This window comes from Entelurus aequoreus, linkage group LG02 (assembly GCF_033978785.1).
Source record: "Entelurus aequoreus isolate RoL-2023_Sb linkage group LG02, RoL_Eaeq_v1.1, whole genome shotgun sequence".
Lineage (NCBI taxonomy): Eukaryota > Metazoa > Chordata > Actinopteri > Syngnathiformes > Syngnathidae > Entelurus > Entelurus aequoreus.
The window spans coordinates 18,414,139-18,436,742 of NC_084732.1; the positions used below are offsets into that span (position 1 = coordinate 18,414,139).

General features: G+C 36.4%; 3 protein-coding genes across 6 annotated transcripts in view; all 3 read left to right on the plus strand.

Moving 5' to 3' along the window:
* The window catches only part of LOC133631411 (arylamine N-acetyltransferase, pineal gland isozyme NAT-10-like), a 61,813-nt gene extending 53,425 nt beyond the window's left edge, over positions 1-8,388 (plus strand). For all 3 annotated transcript variants that reach the window (XM_062023614.1, XM_062023629.1, XM_062023622.1), the window contains exon 2: positions 4,875-8,388. In XM_062023614.1, the coding sequence (XP_061879598.1) occupies positions 4,875-5,752 (878 nt within the window). In that variant the 3' untranslated portion in view covers positions 5,753-8,388. The remainder of the gene's footprint in view (positions 1-4,874) is intronic.
* A 3,393-nt stretch (positions 8,389-11,781) lies between these two features.
* cnep1r1 (CTD nuclear envelope phosphatase 1 regulatory subunit 1) lies at positions 11,782-17,118 on the plus strand. Of its 2 annotated transcripts, none has more exons than XM_062066861.1 (6): positions 11,782-11,911; positions 12,306-12,377; positions 16,223-16,296; positions 16,432-16,541; positions 16,641-16,695; positions 16,774-17,057. In XM_062066861.1, the coding sequence occupies exons 1-6, from the start codon at positions 11,887-11,889 to the stop codon at positions 16,813-16,815; spliced, it is 378 nt and encodes a 125-aa protein (XP_061922845.1). In that variant the 5' UTR covers positions 11,782-11,886; the 3' UTR covers positions 16,816-17,057. The 2 variants fall into 2 exon arrangements, with proteins under 2 accessions (XP_061922845.1, XP_061922839.1); XM_062066855.1 differs by lacking the exon at positions 11,782-11,911 and adding an exon at positions 11,916-12,027 and having other exon boundaries at positions 16,774-17,118.
* A 2,181-nt stretch (positions 17,119-19,299) lies between these two features.
* The window catches only part of heatr3 (HEAT repeat containing 3), a 28,356-nt gene continuing 25,051 nt past the window's right edge, over positions 19,300-22,604 (plus strand). The window contains exons 1-2 of the mRNA XM_062066870.1: positions 19,300-19,582; positions 22,215-22,387. Coding sequence (XP_061922854.1) covers positions 19,436-19,582; positions 22,215-22,387 — 320 coding nt within the window. The 5' untranslated portion in view covers positions 19,300-19,435. The remainder of the gene's footprint in view (positions 19,583-22,214; positions 22,388-22,604) is intronic.

The window sequence follows — 22,604 nt, forward strand, 5'->3', positions numbered from 1 at the left end:
TAAAACCCGTTATTGTTATTCATCCATCCATCCATTTTCTACCGCTTGTCCCAATTCACTTAAATATTATTATAACTATGTCAAGGTTTCCTCTACTTCAGAGTATAAAGTAGAGATTTATGATTCATGTGGGTTTATCATCATTGGATAATGTGAATCATATCAGCATGCGACTGTGAATTGTTCCTGTTTGCTGGTATCCACAGGTGGAAAAAATCCTCAGTGCTGAACTCCTTAGTATTTGCAATAAACTATCCATACACTTGGGTAAAACGGAATCCATCCTATTTGGGTCCTAAATCAATCTCAAGAAAGTCAGTGACTTCACTATAAAAGTGGGTGACATTGTTATCACCAGGAAAGATGAGGTCACCTACCTAGGTTCCATTCTAGAGGCTAATCTTTCCTGTGATAAAATGGCAACCAAGGTATTCAGAAAGGTCAACCAACGAACAAGATTTCTCTACAGAATCTCCTCTCTGGTCAACAAAAGCACCATGAAGATTCTAGCGGGAACTCTCGTTCAACCCTTTTTCGATTACGCTTGCACCTCCTGGTACCCTAGCACCTCCAAAACCCTCAAATCTAAACTCCAAACATCTCAGAACAAGCTAGTCAGGTTACTTCTAGACCTCCACCCCAGATCCCACCTCACTCCTACCCACTTCTCTAAAGTGGGCTGGCTCAGGGTGGAGGACAGAGTAAAACAACTTGCACTGAGCCTAGTCTATAAAATCCGCTACACCTCCCTGATACCGAAGTACATGTCAAACTACTTCCATAACGTAAATGACCGCCATAACCACAACACCAGGGGGAGCTCCACAAACCATGTTAAACCCAGATTCCGATCTAACAAAGGTCTTCACTCATTCTCCTTCTATGCCACATCAATGTGGAATGCACTCCCAACAGGTGTAAAAGAAAGTGCATCTCTATCCTCCTTCAAAACCACACTAAAACAACACCTCCAGGCAACTTCAACCCTTGACTAACACCCTCCCCCCTCCACATCCCACCTCCCCGGATTGTAAATAACCAAATGTAAATAATCAAATGTATTTATAATGTATATACTTGTTCTTATGCTATCTTAACTCACTATGTTCTCTGCTCACTGTACATATCCTACCAAGTCAGACCTACACTGTTTTAATGCCCATTTCTCTAATGATGCAATTGTTGATGACTGAAGTGCTGATATCAACCAAACCCTCCTCATCCCACCCCCGGATTTTAAATAATGTAAATGATTCAATGTATATACTCTGATGATTAACTTGTGTGATGACTGTATTATGATGATAGTATATATTTGTATCATGAATTGATTACGTGGACCTCGACTTAAACAAGTTGAACAACTTATTCAGGTGTTACCATTTAGTGGTCAATTGTACGGAATATGTACTGAACTGTGCAATTTACTAATACAAGTTTCAATCAATCAATCAATCAATCAATAATAATACATGACTATTGTTGTGATTATAATATTAATATTGCATTTCCTGGGGGGTTTCCTCCCCATGTTGAGGGTCCATGAATGCACCACAGTTATGTGCAATGAGAAACTTGTGCATAACTTTCTCCAATGCTACTACACCAGGGGTGTCAAACTCATTTTAGCTCAGGGGCCACATGGACGAAAATGTGTGCACCTGCGGGCCAGACTATTAAAATGTGAGTATGACTGTACTTTATGATATATTGAGTTATTGTAAACACATTAACTCGAGCAAACCGTGTTAAGTAAATCCAGAAAAATGTGATAAAATGCGTTTCAGAGGAAACCGGATAATATTAGTTAAAGTTTAACTGTGGAAAAGAGGTGGGATTCAAAAAGTTTATACTTCTTCTCATTAGCCTTTTGAGATATGTTTAATTTAATGTTCTTTTATTAATGTTCTTTTTTGTGTGAAATAACAATAATATTGTTATTGAGCAGAAGATTGTTCTCTGGAGATATATATGTATATTATGTACTGCATGTATGATATGGAACCCACTATGACACACTCAATAAACTCAATCATTCATTAATTCTATATCAATTACATCCATTTTCTTTAAGTCACCAAAGTTTTTTATTAAATTTTTTATTCCTAATATTTACTTATTTGTTATGTTTTATTTGTATTATATTTTGCCTGATTTTCAGTTAATTTCATTTACATAAGTTTAATTGTGTAAATGTTTTCGTATTCACGTGTTGTTTTTAAGTTTTATATCAGGGGTGTCAAACTCATTTTAGGTCATGGGGCCGCATGGAGGAAAATCTGAGCACACGCGGGACGCACTATTAAAATCATGGCATTAAAACAAAAAAATAAAGACAAATGATACATTGCGGGAATCGGCTTCGATTGAGATTTTTGTTAAATCGAGAATCGGTTCTGAAATTAATCGTCACACCAGGAATTGTATTGTATTGTTACTAACCACGGGGGGTCTGGAATCTACTGGATTCCATCGCAGTTAGACATTATTTTGACTTCTTTATTCTACGACCAAATGGGGATTTTAGACGTTGCATCCATTGAACTGCATCAACTGACCTGCTGTTAATGTAAAATGAGAAACGGTTCCAAAGGACAAACACCGCGTCTCATTTCGTGGTTAGTGTTTAACAAGACAGTGAGGCATTGTTTGGAAAAACAACAACAACAACAGGATGTCAAATCCCTCATGTCATATATATATATATATATATATATATATATATATGTATATATATATATATATATATATATATATATATATATATATATATATATATATATATATATATATATATATATACATATATATATATATATATACATACACATAAATTAATACTATTCATGATTTATATATATATATATATTTATATATAAAGTACATATTATTTTAATAATACAATGGATATATAATCAATCATTATTATAATTTGTAATTAGGAGTATGTGAAAGTTCTACTCCTACCTTGTTTATTTCTGTGACAACCTCCTTAAAGTTTTTCAATCAATCAGAAATATCAAGTAGCTAAGACGCATTAAACATGGATAAGTGGTGACAGTGTTTTGCATTTTTTCCATCATCTTTTGTAATGGATTTAAATGGGTGTAGTTTTTATTTTTTTAAAGTTGACTGGACGTTTTTTTAAAATACTATCTATAAAGTTCAATGAGCAGGTTGTGTCATGTGTGACCATGTTTGTGGAATTTTTGTGCTGGTTGACTTTTTTTCCCCTGCATCATGACTAGGGAAGGTTGTTTGAATTGAGTTATATAAGTAAATGCTGTGTCGAGACTCCTTACAAGTACAATTAATGTTTTTTGCCCTCATCTGGCAACATAACGGTAGCAATCATACTGCTGGCTGTTTATATATGATATGAATACACCGCTATTGAACTCGTGCTGTCTCGCAAGCCAAATTTGAAGATTCCGGCAGGCCGCACTTGGCCCGCGGCTCGTAGTTTGGACATCCATGGTGTAATGCCTGTGTTAAGAAAATATTTTCCCTCCTTTGGGTAAAATGGAATGCCTTAGAAATGACTAGCTTTGACCTTGGTTCTGCTCGAAGAAGATAAATATAATGAATGCACCCTGGGGTTTGTATCTACACTGCAAAAACTGAAATCTAAGTAAGATTAAATATCTCAAATAAGGGTGATATTTGCTTATTTACTGTCTGATAAGATAATTCTTCTCACTAAGCAGATTTTATGTTAGAGTGTTTTACTTGTTTTAAGGGTTTTGGTCCTAAATTATCTCAGTAAGATATTACAGCTTGTTGCTGAGATTTTATGACCTATATTGAGTAAAACATGTTTGAAACTAGAATATCAACTGTTGCAAAGCTGTGTCATCAACACTCACACGTATAAAACTACTTTTTTAAAGTAATAATTTCTTATTTCAAGCATGAAAAAAAAAATCATGATTTTGACACAATTGTGTCTCATAATTAAAACAGATGACATCCAAATGGACTTTGCTGTTTTATTTTCAATAAAACAATAGAAAATACGTACTCATATAGTAGTACAGTTGGCACAGTACAGTAAACTGACAGTTAATATTTAAATATTTAACATTTGACTTTTCAAACAATTTTGAACAGAAATAGTTCATGCACATTCAGATAAATTCCTCAAAATTACAATGAAACATTTTTGGCCGGGGGCCGGGCTGTATATATGCACACTAATTGACTGAAAGAGCACGCTCTTGGCGCGATGATGTCATGTTATCAATGGAAAAATGCATTTTTAGACAATATGTTTTGCGTGAGCGGCTAGGAAACCCCGAGAGTAACAAGATGTTGCCTTGTTGCCTTTCCATTAAGAACAATAAACTAGTTTTTAGTGTAAGTTTGCTGGTTTCAAGAAATGTAATGCCGAGTGCATATCATTATGTCAAGATAATGGCACTAGCATTTACTTAATTTAAGAATATTTTTCAACATATTGAGCAAAAAGGTCATTTTTTCTACCAAAAAAAGTGCACTTGTTATTAGTGAGAATATACATATTTTAAGGTATTTTGGGGTTCATTGAGGTTAGCTAATTTTACTTGTTTTGGAAAGTTTTGACAAGCCAAATTTTCTTGTTCTATTAGCAGATACTTTTGCTTAGTTCAAATAAAATACCCCAAATTTTTTCTTCTTTTTTTTCTTTCTTGTTTTTGAACACTGACTTTTTGCAGTGTATGCACTCTCACACGCATATATTATTGTTAATGGTGTCATGAAGTACCAGCATGAAGAGAGAGAGTGAAGGAGAACAAAGTCAAGTTAACTTTCAGTTTCGATACCTATCAAAGCGAGGGTGTGGGGTCCTAATGCCTGCCTGACTTAAAATGACAATTATATTTTGTATTTTGCAGACAAGATGAACCTGGAGGAGTACTTCCAAAGAATCGGCTTCCGCAGCCCACGGGACAAAGCGGATCTGGCCACACTGAAGCTGATCCACAAGCATCACGTCATGTCGATCCCCTTCGAGAACCTCAACATCCACTGCAGCGAGAGGATCATCATGGACCTGGAGGTCATCTTCGACAAGATAGTGAGACGGAACCGTGGCGGATGGTGCCTTGAGAACAACTTCCTGTTTTCCTGGGTGCTGAGGGAACTGGGCTACGGCCCGACCATGTTGTCCTCCAGGGTTTTCAGCGGCTCCGCCGGGGATTTTGGACCCTACGACAGTCACCTCGTCAACAGGGTGGACATTGAGGGCGTGGCTTACATAGCAGACGTGAGCTTCGGGGTGTCGTCGCAAATATGGGAGCCGCTGCAGCTCGTCCACGGGAAAGAGCAGCCTCAGGCGGCCGCAGTGTTCCGTCTCCTGGACAAGGGAGAGTTCTGGGTTCTAGAGAAAACGAGCAGAAAGCCGGTGATCCCCAACCCGGAGTTCGCCAGCACCAGTCTGGTAAACAGGAAGTTGACAAAGACGCTGTACTGCTTCACAATGACGCCCCGTGCGCACGAGTACTTCTTAGACGTCAACGATACGCTTCAGACGGACCCGAGCACGCTCTTCACCAACAAGTCCATCTGCTCCTTACAAACACCCTCGGGTTTCAGGGCCCTGATTGGCCGGACCTACAGCGAGGTGGCCTTCAAACCAGAGGACGGCGTCGACGTCTTCGATATGAGGGATGTGCCCGAAGACGAGGTAGAGCAGGTTCTGAGGGAGAAGTTTAACGTCCGCTTGCCAAACAAACTACAACCTGTCAACAACACATATTCGTACACACTCTGAGGCCGTTATTCCCAGGGGCGGAGCACCAAATTCTGGGCCCCCATACACAAGACTCCTATAGGGCCCGCCCTAAACCCAACGCCACCGCCCCATACTCACACCCCTGGTATATTTACATGCACTAAGAACTAAATATTGCATGGATTAGGTTGGAACCAGCTTTTTAAAACACATGTAAAATGAGGTTTTGGACTTTTTGAAGATGGGATTTACATATCTAGAACATATCTAGAATTGATCTCGATAAACCCACAAAATATTTATTTTTTTTACAGAAAAGTGCCAACACATTTAATGTTAAGTGGCCAGTATATAATTTAAAATATTCATTGAAACCCGCCCAGCAGGCACAAGACTTTAAAACCTAGGTGTCAAAGTCAAGGCGCGCGGGCCAAATCCGGCCCGCGAATTAATAATCTTAGTATTAGTCTCAGGTTCAAAAACTGATGACATCATTGAACAAGACAAGAAGCAAAGAATCAAACAGAGGCAGAATTCAATTTTGCTCAATTGAGGAGAAACGTGTCAACCTGTAACTTCTTACAGTGTCACCCACGCTCTGACGAAAAAGGTTTACGTCTCCTCCTTTATTTGGACACTCCCTGTTTACACAACAACATCTGCTTCCAAAGGAATAGGGAGTATGTAAACAGTCATTGTTTTCGGTCACATTGAAAACAAAAGAATAAGATGCCTCGGGCTTGGGCTGGTCCTGGATTCAGCTTGAGCAGGTCTTCGGTGACAATAGATAACCCCCTCCCATCTCCTCCCATCGTACACAATGGAATTTTCCAAGCCTTTGCTTGGTGCAACAAAGACAGCCTCTTGTCTGTTCATTGGGAACTCAGAGAACGGAAAGTTTTTTGATAACTTACATACAATTTTTCTGACAATTAGAACCGGCCCGCAGGCCACAGCCGCCCGTTGCTGTTTTGCACGTTCCAATATTCCATTCCCCACAATGCAACGGTAGCCCGCAAACTCACTACAGCACCGCAAGTGGGCCTCGGCTTCATTATTCATCAGCATTCAGGGCAGATGTCAACTTTCAGCAACCCCCCTCCGCAATAATGGCTAAACGGAAGGTGGACGGTGAGAACAGGGAGTTTCAAGCCAGGTGAGAGGCAGAGTACATGTTCACGGAGGTAAAAGGCAAACCTGTGTGGAGAAAGTAGTGTTGTCCCGATGCCAACATTTTGGTACCGATACCAAAATTGTTTCGATACTTTTAGGTACTTTTTGATACTTTTCTAAGTAAAGGGGACCACAAAAAATTGCATTATTGGCTTTATTTTAACAAAAAAAATTAGGGTACATTAAACATATGTTTCTGATTGCAAGTTTGTCCTTAAATAAAATAGTGAACATACAAGACAACTTGTCTTTTAGTAGTAAGTAAACAAACAAATGCTCCTAATTAGTCTGCTGACATATGTAGTAACATATTGTGTCATTTTCCATTCTATTATTTTGTCAAAATCATTAAGGACAACTGGTAGAAAATGATATGGGGATAGGTTTCTTGGCAACACTAAATTGGCCCTATTGTGTGTCGTCTCAATTTACAAATATTTTGCAACGGCTGCGATCAGGTGGCGACTTGTCCAGGGTCCACCCCGCCTTCTGCCAGAATACAGCTGGGATAGGCTCCAGCACCCCCGCGACCCCGAGAGGGACAAGCGGTAGAAAATGGATGGATGAATGGCTGCAATGTTGTTTTAAAGGGCTTGTATGTATAATCAATGTTGTGCCAATGTCTTGTACCTGCTGGGTGTTCACTTTAATATCATTATAAATCTGTCAAATATTCCTTTACTTCAGATTATAAAGTAGAAATGAGCTGATACACATACAATTATCAGTGGATAATACAAATCATAATAATACCTCATTATTATTAACAGCATGATTATTTTATTATCAGTGCAGGGTTAGAGCTCCCTGTCTTTAAAACCTAGTAACGCCTCTGTTTCTTACTTTAAGAGAGGGTCCTTGAACGCACCAATGTTATGTGCAGTGAGGTGCAAAAGGGAAGCTTGTTCAAAACTTTCTTCTTTGCTACACATATAGATTTTATTCTATTGTTACCTTTCTTCCATCACCTTATCCTTGTTACAAAATGCAGGTGCTGTGTGTGTGAATGCTTAAAGATGAACTTTGATGACTTTATGACGTCTGTGTTGAATGACGTGTGAGAAGTTAGGAACGAACCATTTTGCATTTTTTGATAGGGGGTGTGTCAACCATCTGATGCCATTAATACTACAGAATAAGTCACTTTTTATGACATTTTTGCTTGGTTGTGTGCAACATTTTTTTAATGTAAACTATGTGCTTCACCCTCATTTTAGTAACAACTTGGAAATACAGTAGTACATCAATTTACTGTACGTGTACGTATTGGTTCTCTGACAGCGCATTTAACTCAAAACACTTGAAATTAATTGAAATCTATTTAATTGTTGCCAGCCCCACCCCGAAAAACAGCACAATTCTAACATGTAAGATGCCTTTTAAAAAGAAAAAGAAACTTTTAGATAAAAATAATACATTAGAATAGTAGTACATAGGGCTGCAGCTCTATTGATTAGTTTGTTTAATTGAGTAATGTGATAAAATGCACATTTTTGTAAAAAGATATACATACAAATATTTCATCAAAAAATAATTGAAGAAGAAATATATATATATATTTCTTCTTCAATTATTTTTGGATGAATATATATATATATATATATATATATATATATATATATATATATATATATATATATATATATATATATATATATATATATATATATATATATATATATATATATGTATATATATAATATATATATATATATATATATATATATATATATATATATATATATATATATATATATATATATATATAATGTATATATATATATATATATATACATATATATATATATATATATATATATATACATATATATATATATATATATATATATATATATATATTCATCCAAAAATAATTGAATGTATGTATGTATGTATGTATGTATGTATATGTGTATATATGTATATATATATACATACATATATATACATATATATATATATATATATATACATACATATATACACATATATATACATATATATATATATATATATATGTATATAATATATGTATATGTATATATATATGTGTGTGTGTATATATATATATATATATATATATGTATATATATATATATATATATATACATATATATATATATATTATATATATATATATGTATATATATAATATATATATATATGTATATATATATATATATACATATATATATATATATGTGTATATATATACATATATACATATATATATATATTATATATATATATATATATATATATATATATTTATATATATATATATATATATATATATATATATATATATACACATTTTTTATTATTATTATTTTTTTCTTCAATTCTTTTTTGGTGATGTGATGATGTGTTTAATAAATAATAATAATTAAAAAAGATAATTTCAAAAAACACTTCATAGCCACAACACCTATTTTAGGGAAAATAGTTTAAAAAAAATAAAATTCCCGTCTGCCATAACTTTCATATTTTTTTGGGATAAATGCACAACAGTCAACATTGAAATTGCACTTTTAATATATGTGCAATAATAAAAAACGTAATAAAAATCTCCCACCAAACAGATCACGGCACCCACATGCCACCATTTTAATGTGCGCTCTATTACAGCGGCCGTGTGTAAACCACATATTTAAAGTTCCAGGCACTCTATGCACTCAGGATTATATGCATTTGTATTAGTTACTCTCATGAAATGTTTAATCGAAGCAACAGAATACAAATCAAAGCTTTTCTCTAATCGAGACGATTTAATTGTTGCAGGCCTAGTAGTACAAAAAACTACAGTATTTTATGAATCAATAATAATGTACAGAATCTACCTTGGAGAGTGGACTTCTATAGTATCAACCTCCAGCTGCTTCTCCGTCAAACACACCATCAGCAGCTTCTCCATATTTTCATGGATAAAAGTATGTCGTTTAGATATGATTTAAACATTCTTGGCTGGTGTTAGACTCATTCTGATCAGTACGGCGCAGACTGGCCGTGCTACGCTTAACCCACTTGGTCATGTGTTTAAAGATTTCTTTCTTTAATTCCTCCTCATTTTCTCAGCATTCACTATGCCAACTAATGGCATGGATGCTTGTAACTAATTTTGTTTTTTTTTGCAATTTAAAGCATAACAATTAGCGGAGAGAGAGCTTTTATCTAAAATACTCTTAAATTATGAAGCTGCACTAACAAATATTATTTGGCACATGACTGACGTGCCAAAGATGTTTTTATTTGGATGTGTTATGCGTTTTCGATATAGTTTGCATGGAAAAGTTATTTTAGATAAAGTTTTACATGGAGTTGTTCTTTAGTGCTCTCCTTGACTTAACAGAGGCATAACACAATAGAAATTATGAATTATTTGTAATAATATTTTTAGTTTATTGCTCTACTTGCCTCTATTTTGTTGTATCCTATTTTGACAGCTACATGAAAAAAAAAACATAAAAACTATCGCTTGAATTTAAACTTATCCTGGTTTTTTGTCATTTTGTAAATGCCATGCCACTGTTATTTAGTCATATTATAAATATAAAGACTTTGTTCTTGGATTCTTCTTGGTTTACTTGATTTCTACATGCATGCGTGCAATTATTGCATCCATCATCTACATCATTCAATATGTAAAAGTAGGAATAAGTCATCATGTCCGCCATGGAAGACATTTCAATATCTTAAATATGACAATTACCAAAACCGCTTCGGATTAAAACGGTGCTTCTCAATTGTTTTCAGTTACGTCCCCACTTATAATGAAGAAAAAATTTCACGCCACCCGTCACTCTTTTATAAATCGTATCATTTGTTCATTTAATTGTTATATGTACACCTCTGCATAACACTGTAGCCCTAATTAACATAAATAAAACAAAAAAAGAAATATGAATCAACAAAGAATAACTTTATTAACATTGTGTGTAACAGAAAATTATTTAAAGTTAATTTGTTAAAATAAAATTAGTTTTATCCTTATTTGAAAATGTAAAAAAAATGGACAAACTCCAACCATTTGATACTGAAAAAAAATAAATAAACTCAATAAATTCAAATTGATTGATTAGCAACATTCACTCAGAAAAACAATATTTAAAACACTTTAACAAAGATGAATAAAACAATTTGTTTATATATATATATATATATATATATATATATATATATATATATATATATATATATATATATATATATATATATATATATATATATATATATATATATATATAATTGGATAGAAAAAATAAAACATTTTTGGAGAGTTTATTTTCTCTTCACCACAAACTGTTTTAATGTTGTAAAGTGTTTAAAACAAGACCCAAATGCATTGCTGGCAGTATACATTTAGATGGAAAAGTGCTTTTAAATTAAGTTTTCATTCAGTTATACTTTATTAAATATGGGTTGTACTTGTATAGCGCTTTTATACCTTCAAGGTACTCAAAGCGTTTTGACAGTATTTCCACATTTACCCATTCACACACTGATGGCGGGAGCTGCCATGCAAGGCAGCTAACCAGCAGCCATCAGAGGCAAAGGGTGAAGTGTCTTGCCCAAGGACACAACAGAAGGTAGAAGGTGGGAATTGAACCCCATTAACCAGCAACACTCCGATTGCTGGTACAGCCACTCTACCAACTTCGCCACGCCGCCCAGATAGGTAGATGTTCATAAAAAAGGTGAACAATATTTTTAATTGTAATTAATGTTTATTTAATTTTAATTCGTGTCAGATTATTGCAGTAAATCAATTTCCATACCAATTATTTGCCAGCACTTGGTAAAACAGCGACATCTAACCCCCAATACCCTGCTATGACACCTGCTTGATGATTGGTCTATAAAGGCAGAAAGGCGGTGCCTACTGGCACTATGTCCGCCAATCAGACGAGAGGAGAGCACCGAGTCTACGATGATTGGCCGAATCGGCCTGTCTTTCATCAGAGGGGGGCGGAAGCCGGCTGTCGGGGCCACGACTAGTAGGCATGAATTCCCTTGAGCAGGCCGAAGGTAATGCAAATATATAATTCTTAATAAACACACATAAGGTCAGCTGTTCGGCAGTGTTGGGTGTGGTTGGTATTCAAAAATGACGTCAATGTGTGTATTTCAATGCTGTGCGAAAGGTTAGCCGATTCGTCTGTTTTTCGACATTAGCATGTAGCATTGTGGTTACATGTTAAGCTCGTTTAGCCAATACTGCCATTGCCTTCATTAGTCACTAATATGTCTTACTTGTATAACTCGTTAAATGTGCTATACGTACTACACATTAACGTTTCGGCCTCTGATTGATTATATTGTTGCCTTCCTGCATAAACGACTCCACTTTCGGTTATGGTGCATTTTTTATATGATTGCTCCTATCGATTAGTTTTGTCTGACAGTCTTGTTTTGCCTCCAGATCTGAAAGCCTTTGAAAGAAGATTGACAGAATATGTATCCTGTTTGCAACCTGCAACAGGAAGGTGGAGAAGTAAGTTGAAATGCATCCTCCACTTCATAAAATACACAGTCTAATACAGGGGTGGCAAACTCATTTTAGATCGGGGGCCACATGGAGAAAAATCTACTCCCAAGTGGGCCGCACTGGTAAAATCACGGCACGATAACTTAAAAATAAAGACAACTTCTGGTTGTTTTCTTTGTTTAAAAATAGAACAAGGACATTCTAAAAATGTACAAATCATAAGTGAAGTGAATTATATTTATATAGCGCTTTTCTCTAGTGACTCAAAGCGCTTTTACATAGTGAAACCCAATATTTAAGTTACATTTAAACCAGTGTAGGTGGCCCTGGGAGCAGGTGGGTAAAGTGTCTTGCCCAAGGACACAACGGCAGTGACTAGGATGGTGGAAGCGGGGATCGAACCTGGAACCCTCAAGTTGCTGGCACGGCCACTCTACCAACCGAGCTATACCGCTAATATATAATGTTATTGTTGTTGTTTTTTTACATTTACATGTTGCGGTTAATAGTATGCTATAGGGGTGTGGGAAAAAATCGATTCGAATTCGAATCGCGATTCTCGCGTTGTGCGATTCAGAATCGATTCTCATTTGTAAAAAATCGATTATTTTAATTTGAATTTTTTTTAAATTTTTAAATGTTTTTTTTTTAATTTTAGTAATCAATCCAACAAAACAATACACAGCAATACCATAACAATGCAATCCAATTCCAAAACCAAACCCGACCCAGCAACACTCAGAACTGCAATAAACAGAGCAATTGAGAGGAGACACAAACACGACACAGAACAAACCAAAAGTAGTGAAACAAAAATGAATATTATCAACAACAGTATCAATATTAGTTACAATTTCAACATAGCAGTGATTAAAAATCCCTCATTGACATTATCATTAGACATTTATAAAAAATTTCAAAAAAGAACAATAGTGTCACTTGCATCGCATCTCATAAGCTTGACAACACACTGTGTCCAATATTTTCACAAAGATAAAATAAGTCATATTTTTGGTTCATTTAATAGTTAAAACAAATTTACATTATTGCAATCAGTTGATAAAACATTTTACTTTACAATTATAAAAGCTTTTTACAAAAATCTACTACTCTGCTTGCATGTCAGCAGACTGGGGTGGATCCTGCTGAAATCCTATGTATTGAATGAATAGAGAATCGTTTTGAATCGGGAAAAAAAATCGTTTTTGAATCGAGAATCGTGTTGAATTGAAAAAAAAAATTGATTTTGAATCGAATCGTGACCCCTAGAATCGACATTGAATCGAATCGTGGGACACCCAAAGATTCACAGCCCTAGTATTCTATCTTTATTTGTTGTTATTTATACTTCCATCCATCCATTTTCAACCGCTTATCCCTTTTGGGGTTGTGAAAATACACAGTCTAATACAGGGGTGTCAAACTCAATTTAGATGGGGGGGCCACGTGGAGAAAAATCTACTCCCAAGTGGGCCGGACTGGTAAAATCACGGCACGATAAATTAAAAATAAAGACAACTTCAGGGTTTTTTTCTTTGTTTACAAATAGAACAGGGACATTCTCAAAATGTACAAATCATAATGGTTTTTTGTTGTTTAGGTTTTACACTTACATGTTGCGGTTAATAGAATTCTATCTTTATTTGTCGTTATTTATACTTCCATCCATCCATATTGTACCGCTTAAAAATAGAACAAGGACATTCTGAAAATGTACAAATCGTAATGTTGTTGGGGTTTTTTTTTTACACTTGCATATTGCGGTTAATAGTATTCTATCTTTATTTGTTGTTATTAATACTTCTATCCATCCGTTTTCTACCGCTTATCCCTTTCGGGGTCGCAGGGAATACACAGTCTAATACAGGGGTGTCAAACTCATTTTAGATCGGGGGCACCACATGGAGAAAAATCTACTCCCAAGTGGGCCGGACTGGTAAAATCACGGCACGATAACTTAAAAATAAAGACAACTTCAGGTTTTGTTTTCTTTGTTTAAAAATAGAAAAAGGACATTCTGAAAATGTACAAATCATAATGTTGTTGTTTTTTTTTTACACTTACATGTTGCGGTTAATAGTATTCTATCCTTATTTGTCGTTATTTATACTTCCATCCATCCATTTCCTCCCGCTTATCCCTTTCGAGGTGGCGGGGGGTGCTGGAGCCTATCTCAGCTGCATTTGGGCGGAAGGCGGGGTACACCCTGGACAAGTCGCCACCTCCTCGCAGGGACAACACAGATAGACAACATTCACACTCACATTCACACACTAGGGCCAATTCAGTGTTGCCAATCAACCTATACCCGGGTGCACGTCTTTGGAGGTGGGCGGAAGCCGGAGTACCCGGAGGGAACCCACGCAGTCATGGGGAGAACATGCAAACTCCACACAGAAAGATCCTTCTGAATAAATTATGTGATAATGTTCATCAGTCAACTCAATGGTGTTAATTTTCAATCTATCGAGATAAAAAAATATCAAAATCAAATTACAGGATGTTATTTATGTAGCTTGCTCATTTTCCTCAACTGGTGCACTAACATGTGGTTTATTTTTTTTACATATGTAGCATCATCTGCAAAGATACCAAAAAATTGCTATTGCGACATCTAGTGGACACATTTAGAACATCAGTTTTCTTTCATTCAAAAATGTCGGCTCATTTTTATACTTAGCAAACTCATCCCGCTGGCCGGATAAAACCTGTTCAGGCCCGCGGGCCGTACGTTTGCCACCCCTGGTCTAATAAGATCGAGTGAGCCAGTACCCCAGCACCTCCAAAACCCTCAAATCTAGACTCCAAACATCCCAGAACAAGCTAGTCAGGTTACTTCTAGACCTCCACCCCAGATCACACCTCACTCCTACCCACTTCTCCAAAGTGGGCTGGCTCATTGTGGAGGGCAGAGTACCGTATTTTTCAGATTATAAATCGCAGTTTTTTTCATAGTTTGGCCGGGGGTGCGACTTATACTCAGTAGAGACTTATGTGTGAAATTATTAACACATTACCGTAAAATATCAAATAATCAAATACACGTATAAGATTTCATGGGATTTAGCGATTAGGAGTGACAGATTGTTTGGTAAACATATAGCATGTTCTATATGTTATAGTTATTTGAATGACTCTTACCATAATATGTTACGTTAACATACCAGGCACGTTCTCAGTTGGTTATTTATGCCTCATATAACGTACACTTATTCAGCCTGTTGTTCACTATTCTTTATTTATTTTAAATTGCCTTTCAAATGTCTATTCTTGGTTTTGGGTTTTATTAAATAAATTTCTCCCAAAAATGCGACTTATACTCCAGTGCGACTTATATATGTTTTTTCCTTCTTATGCATTTTCGGCCGGTGCGATTTATATTCCGGAGCGACTTATACTCCGAAAAATACGGTACTTGTTCCTATGTTTTCTGAACTCACTATGTTCACTGCTCGCTGTACATATGCTACGAAGTCAGACCTACACTGTTTCAATGTCCTTTTCTCAGATGATATAATTGTTGATGACTGAAGTGCTGATATCAACCAAACCTAACCCCCCGGCCCCAACCTCCTCCACATCCCACCCCCCGGATTGTAAATAATTCAATGTATATACTCTGATGATTAACTTGTGTGATGACTGTATTATGCTGATAGTATATATTTATACCATGAATTGATTAACGTGGACCCCGACTTAAACAAGTTGAAAAACTTATTCGGGTGTTACCATTTAGTGGTCAATTGTACGGAATATGTACTGTACTGTGCAATCTACTAATAAAAGTGCCAATATAAGTGCCAAGATAATAATGCTGACTTTTGATTGACTCGTTGTTGTCGTTGCAGTGATTTTAATAGTGGTGTCAGTCTGCACAGCCACGGGGGCATGGAACTGGTTGATAGACCCCGATACACAAAAAGTAAGCATCTATTTAAAAGTATTATCACGATTAAAATTGGAACAGTTAAAATAATAATACTGATTTTTTTAGTTTGGAATTATGACTTTATTTTTTAAGAACGTGACGGTTAGTTTATTCCATTTTTTTTTGCAGGTGTCATTCTTTTCCTCGCTGTGGAATCATCCCTTCTTCACCATCAGCTGTATCACGCTCATAGCGCTCTTCTTTGCAGGGATACACAAACGAGTCGTGGCACCGTCAATGTATCCTTTTTTTCTATCAATTCTTAATGTTATCCGTTAAAGACAAATCTTTACGAGCCGTCCTATAAATGTTTGTCATCTTTAACCTTTGCCCCTCAGTATTGCTGCCAGGTGTCGGACAGTTTTAGCAGAATACAACATGTCCTGTGACGATGTGAGTCGACATACTGTACGCCATCAACGGCCTTTTTTTTCTACGTGTCTAAATGTGTTCGTTTGTGTCGTTTCGCAGACGGGAAAGCTTATCCTCAAACCACGGCCCAACATCCAGTAACGGTACGCTTGTGACTTCCACAGTGGACAGTGCACACTCCAGGGAAGGAACAACAGACGAGAAGGAACACGGCACTCAATTGTAGCCGTGCTCCTGTTAAAGCTGCTGAATTTTCTTTTAACAGAACTTTTGTGTTTGTTCGTAATGTTAATCATGTATTTTATCTAAATGTTTCTATTTTTTAAAACTTATTTACCAAATAAATATTCCAGAGTTAAAAGTACATATTTGTCGACTCAGCTAGCTGGCTAGCCACTTTGCCAGTTTTACAGGTTTTAATTGCGTAAACATCCGATTTTATTTTAATATTACAGCTTTTTGGGGGGTCAACTTTACACTCATATTTCTAGTTTATTGTCATAAATGTATGACTTTTCTCAGAATGTTTTTGTGTAAATGTATGACTTAATTCTTTGAATAATTTAACCTACTTACCTTAAATGTTCAGCTTTACATAACTTGGTATACACTTTATTCCTTTAATATTTATTAGTGAAGTAAAAATATTGTATTTTTTTATTTGCACTTTATTTAACAAAGTAAACATATTTAATGAATAATTTATCTATAATTTATTTATTAATGAAACAATATTAAAATATTAAAGGAATACATTTTATTAAGCGACTTATCCAGGGTGTACCCTGCCTTCCGCCCGAATTTAGCTGAGATTGGCTCCAGCAACCCTCGCGACCCCGAAAGGGACAAGCGGTAGAAAATGGATGGATGTATGACTTAATTATTTGAATAATTTAACCTACTTACCTTAAATGTTCAGCTTTACATAACTTGGTATAAACTTTATTCCTTTAATATTTATTAGTGAAGTAAAAATATTGTATTTTTTTATTTGCACTTTATTTAACAAAGTAAACATATTTAATGAATCATTTATCTATAATTTATTTATTAATGAAACAATATTAAAATATTAAAGGAATACATTTTATTAAGCGACTTGTCCAGGGTGTACCCTGCCTTCCGCCCGAATGCAGCTGAAATTGGCTCCAGCAACCCTTGCGACCCCGAAAGGGACGAGCGGTAGGAAATGGATGGATGGAAGACACTTAGACAAACTTTAATGATCCCCTAGGGAAATTGTTTGATCACAATAGCTCAGTTACAACAAGAAAATATAAATAGAAAAGAGGGGAAAACATGATGAATGGCTTTATTCTCAAAAAAACTGTGGAAATATCCATCCATCCATTTTCTACCGCTTGTCCCATATGTGTGTCTGACAATTTGCCTAACTTGCTAGCCATTTTGCAAGTTAACTTTTTTAACGCACTCTTAAAATTTGGACTATTTTGACCGTATTACTACCTTAAATGTACACGATTTTCCCCATAAAATTACAACTTTTTTTAATAGACGTTACTTTTTATTATTGTAATATGTGGCTTCATTCTGTAAATGACTATTACAACTAGGGATGTCCGATACCGGACTGCCGATAATTGCTTTAAAATGTAATATCCGAAAGTATCGGTTTCAAAATTATTGGTATTGAATTCAAAAAGTAAAATGTATGCCTTTTTAAAACGCCGCTGTGTACACGGACGTAGGGTGAAGTACAGAGTGCAAACAAACCTTAAAGGCACTGCCTTTGCGTGCCGGCCCAGCCACAACATATCTACGACTTTTCTCACACACAAGTGAATGCATGCATACTTGGTCAACAGCCATACAGGTCACACTGAGGGTGGCCGTATAACCAACTTTAACACTTACAAATATGCGCCACACCGTGAACCCACACCAAACAAGAATGACAAACACATTTCGGGAGAACATCCACACCGTAACACAACATAAACACAACAGAACAAATACCCAGAACCCCTTGCAGCACTAACTCTTCCGGGACGCTACAATATACACCCACCGTTACCAAAACCCAGCCCCCCCCCCCCCCCAACCCCGTCCACCTCAACCTCCTCATGTCCCAAATTCCAAGCTGCTGTTTTGAGGCATGTTCAAAAAAATAATGCACTTTGTGACTTCAATAATAAATATGGCAGTGCCATGTTGGCATTTTTTTCCCATAACTTGAGTTGATTTGTTTTGGAAAACCTTGTTACATTGTTTAATGCATCCAGCGGGGCATCACAACAAAATTAGGCATAATAATGTGTTAATTCCACGACTGTATATATCGGTATTGGTTGATATCGGAATCGGTAATTAAGAGTTGGACAATATCGGAATATCGGCAAAAAAGCCATTATCGGACATCATCGGAATATCGGCAAAAAAGCCATTATCGGACATCTCTACAACTATTTTGCATAATCTGACCACTTTATTTTTTTATATTATGGCTTCTATTTCAGTATATTTACACATTTCTTTTGATATTATACATGTTAAGTGGAAATTAAATAAATGTATCTCTTACTATTTTATATTTTTATTGAACTTCGCCAGCGCTCTTGCTCTCATTTTGCGACAATCCTTTCTGCTTTCTGGTAGCAAGTTCCGCTTTACGGCAAAGACCTCGCTTCCACATGGCCACTTTTTAGTATCGCGTGTCTAGTATTTGGAGATTTACTTGTTTTTTTAAAACTCCTGTTATCCCGCAACACCACACATTTGTACTGTAAACGGGGGCTAAAAAATGGGCAAAAGTAAGACGACAAAGTTTAAACGTCCACAGTTCAACGCCGTCGGACTGCCGATGAACGCCGTGAAGGAAGCGGCCGAAGAGGAGGAAGAACACGGTGGGGACGACGACGACTGTCCGGCTGCGGAACTTTTGGAGAAAGTAGGAACATAAAGCATATACAATTTAGCATCATAATGACAAAAGTCACTTGTAATTAGCGGTCAGTTGCATTCCTTTTTTGTGTCAGTCATTTACATATCTTGCTGGTAGCATTCTGTTGCTTAACAAACACCATAAATACGTCAGATTTTGACAAATACGTATAAATAAATGCCCAGATGAGTGGAATCTGTTATACGTGTTCGAGCTCACTTTATGTATGCGTAATAGTTTGTTGTCACAATACTTTTGCCCAAATCTTGGGGAAAGTCTCCCCAAAAGCTTGAAACCTTCAACAGACTCTTCCTGTGGCTCAGGTGCTGTTTTTTTATTGGCCCTAAAAAAAACAATAGCTATAATGAAAAATAAAGGAGCAGTTTTACAACAATATAGTCAAAATATTAGAGAATAGTGTCGTAATTTTGAAGGGCAAAACAAGCTATGATTTTACAACAACAAAGTTGTCACGTTGCAAGAATGAACCATTAGTGTATTCAAAAATTAGGTTGGGAACAAGTCGTAGCATTACAAGCATAAAGTTAAAATGTTGTGGTTCTGAAGTCGTACTATTGGTAAAGGTAAAATATATAAGAAAAAAAGAGCAAATGTTAAAGTTAAAGTACCAATGATTGTCACACACACACTAGGTGTGGTGAAATTTGTCCTCTGCATTTGACCCATCCCCTTGATCACCCCCTGGGAGGTGAGGGGAGCAGTGGGCAGCAGCGTAGCCGTGCCCGGGAATCATTTTTGGTGATTTAACCCCCAATTCTAACCCTTGATGCTGAGTGCCAAGCAGGGAGGTAATGGGTCCCATTTTTATAGTCTTTGGTATGACCCGGCCGGGGTTTGAACTCACAACCTACCGATCTCAGGGCGGACACTCTAACCACTAGGCCAATGAGTAGGTTTGTACTAGGGCTGTCAATTATGAGTTACCGTATTTTCCGGACTAAAGGGCGCACTTAAAAATAATTTTTTCCCCTCAAAACTCGACAGTGCGCCTAATGTATGGAATAATTCTGGTTTTGCTCACCGACCTCGAAGCAATTTTATTTAGTACATTATTTAGTGTAATGATAAGTGTGACCAGTAGATGGCAGTCAAACATAGGAGGTACATGTAGACTGCACTATGATGGCAATATGACTCAAGTAATGTGACTCCTTTAATGCGTCCTATAATCCGGTACGCTTTATATATGAAAAAAGACCAAAAATAGACCGTTCATCGGCAGTGCACCTTATAATCCGGTGCGTCCTACGGTCCGGAAAATACGGTAACTCATGTGATTCATCTAAAATAAATATTGCATTAATCAGGAATACACTTTTTTAATCATGCAATTTATATTGACCATACATGGTCTTTTTCCTTAACCGCTATACGTTCAGTGATGAGATTAATAATACGTCAGTGCAATAAACTTAAAAAAATAAATTAATTAAATGAAACCGTTACCAAGTTTTGTGCAAATAAATGACACAAGTTCAACTAAAACGTTTGAAAACGTTCATGGATGATATTCTGACAATAAAACTGCATTTGTGTACAAGTATTGGAGTTTTTTTTAAGACAATTGTAATCATCCAAGAAAGTAATCACATGTGATTAATTCAAATTCCAAAATGTAATTAATCTGATTTAAAACAAGATCTTATTCGTACAATAAAATAAAACAATTTAAAATAAGCAATAATGTATAGTGAATTACATTTATATAGCGCTTTTTCTCAAGTGACTCAAAGCGCTTTACATAGTGAAACCCAATATCTAAGTTACATTCAAACCAGTGTGGGTGGCACTGGGAGCAGGTGGGTAAAGTGTCTTGCCCAAGGACACAACGGCAGTGACTAGGATGGCGGAAGCGGGGATCGAACCTGCAACCCTCAAGTTGCTGGCACGGCCGCTCTACCAACCGAGCTATACAGTCATCCCTTGTTTATCACTGTTAATTGGTTCCGCTTTTCCGCACGGTGGAAATAATTAGTTATAAATCACATGTTTTTATAGTTGGAGCATATAAACTGTTAACAACTTTCTAAATAAGTTTTTCAACATTATGAGTCTTCTCGACATGAGAAAACACCCCTTAGTCACCTTTGTACTCTTTTAATCCACTCTAGTAATGCTGCCTAAGGCTGAGCCAATCAGTGGCCATGATACTGAACACCGCACTCTGATTGGTTTGGTCTCATCTAGTGGCCAATACTACTGTAGTGGTAATATATAAAATTGTTGCTACTAATTGTACACTTTTTTTCACGTGTAAGACAAAACTGAGACGCATGTTGTTTTGTTTTTTTTAACTATCATATGCGCATGGGTTGTTTTTGGTGGAAAAGTTTTGGTTAGTTGTTGTTTTAGTTTCCCAATATTTTTGTTCAAGTCTTGTAGAAAGTCTGACCAAGAAAGGGGGAGCCGTCATAGGTCACTTTCCGTCTGTGGATTAGTCTGGCGTGCCTAAAACATTTGTCCAGGTGTTGTCCAATGTTGGTCCAGAACAATGGAAGCTGTCATTATTCACATCCTGTAATGTCCTGATGTCCCAATAATTTTGTCTAAGTGCTGCAATGTGTCGTGTTTATGAATAAGGTCATGGTAATAATCAATGAACCATATCGGTCCCCAGTTGGAGAGTCCCAGTGCGGATGTACGCGAGTTGGCGTGCGCCAGCATCTCCAGGGTGGTGCAGCAGAGTCTGACCATCCCGGGCCTCCTCCAGAGGGACGCCGTGAGGCGACTGGGCCCCATGTTGCTGGACGGCAGCCTGGCCGTGAGGGAGACCGCTGCCGGAGCTTTAAGGTGGGTTAGTGGGCGCAGCAGACATGAACTATTAAAAACAACTATACATTCAACTGTCTCTTAGGAAAGTCATGGCAATGGAAATAATTAGTGATGCTCCAAATTTTTGTCCGCTGGAAATGCAATTTTGGGTCATTCATCGGATGGAATTTAGCAATCTGCGATATGAAAATGCGTTCTCTTTGTTGGGTTTAATCACCTGAAATCCAAGCATCTC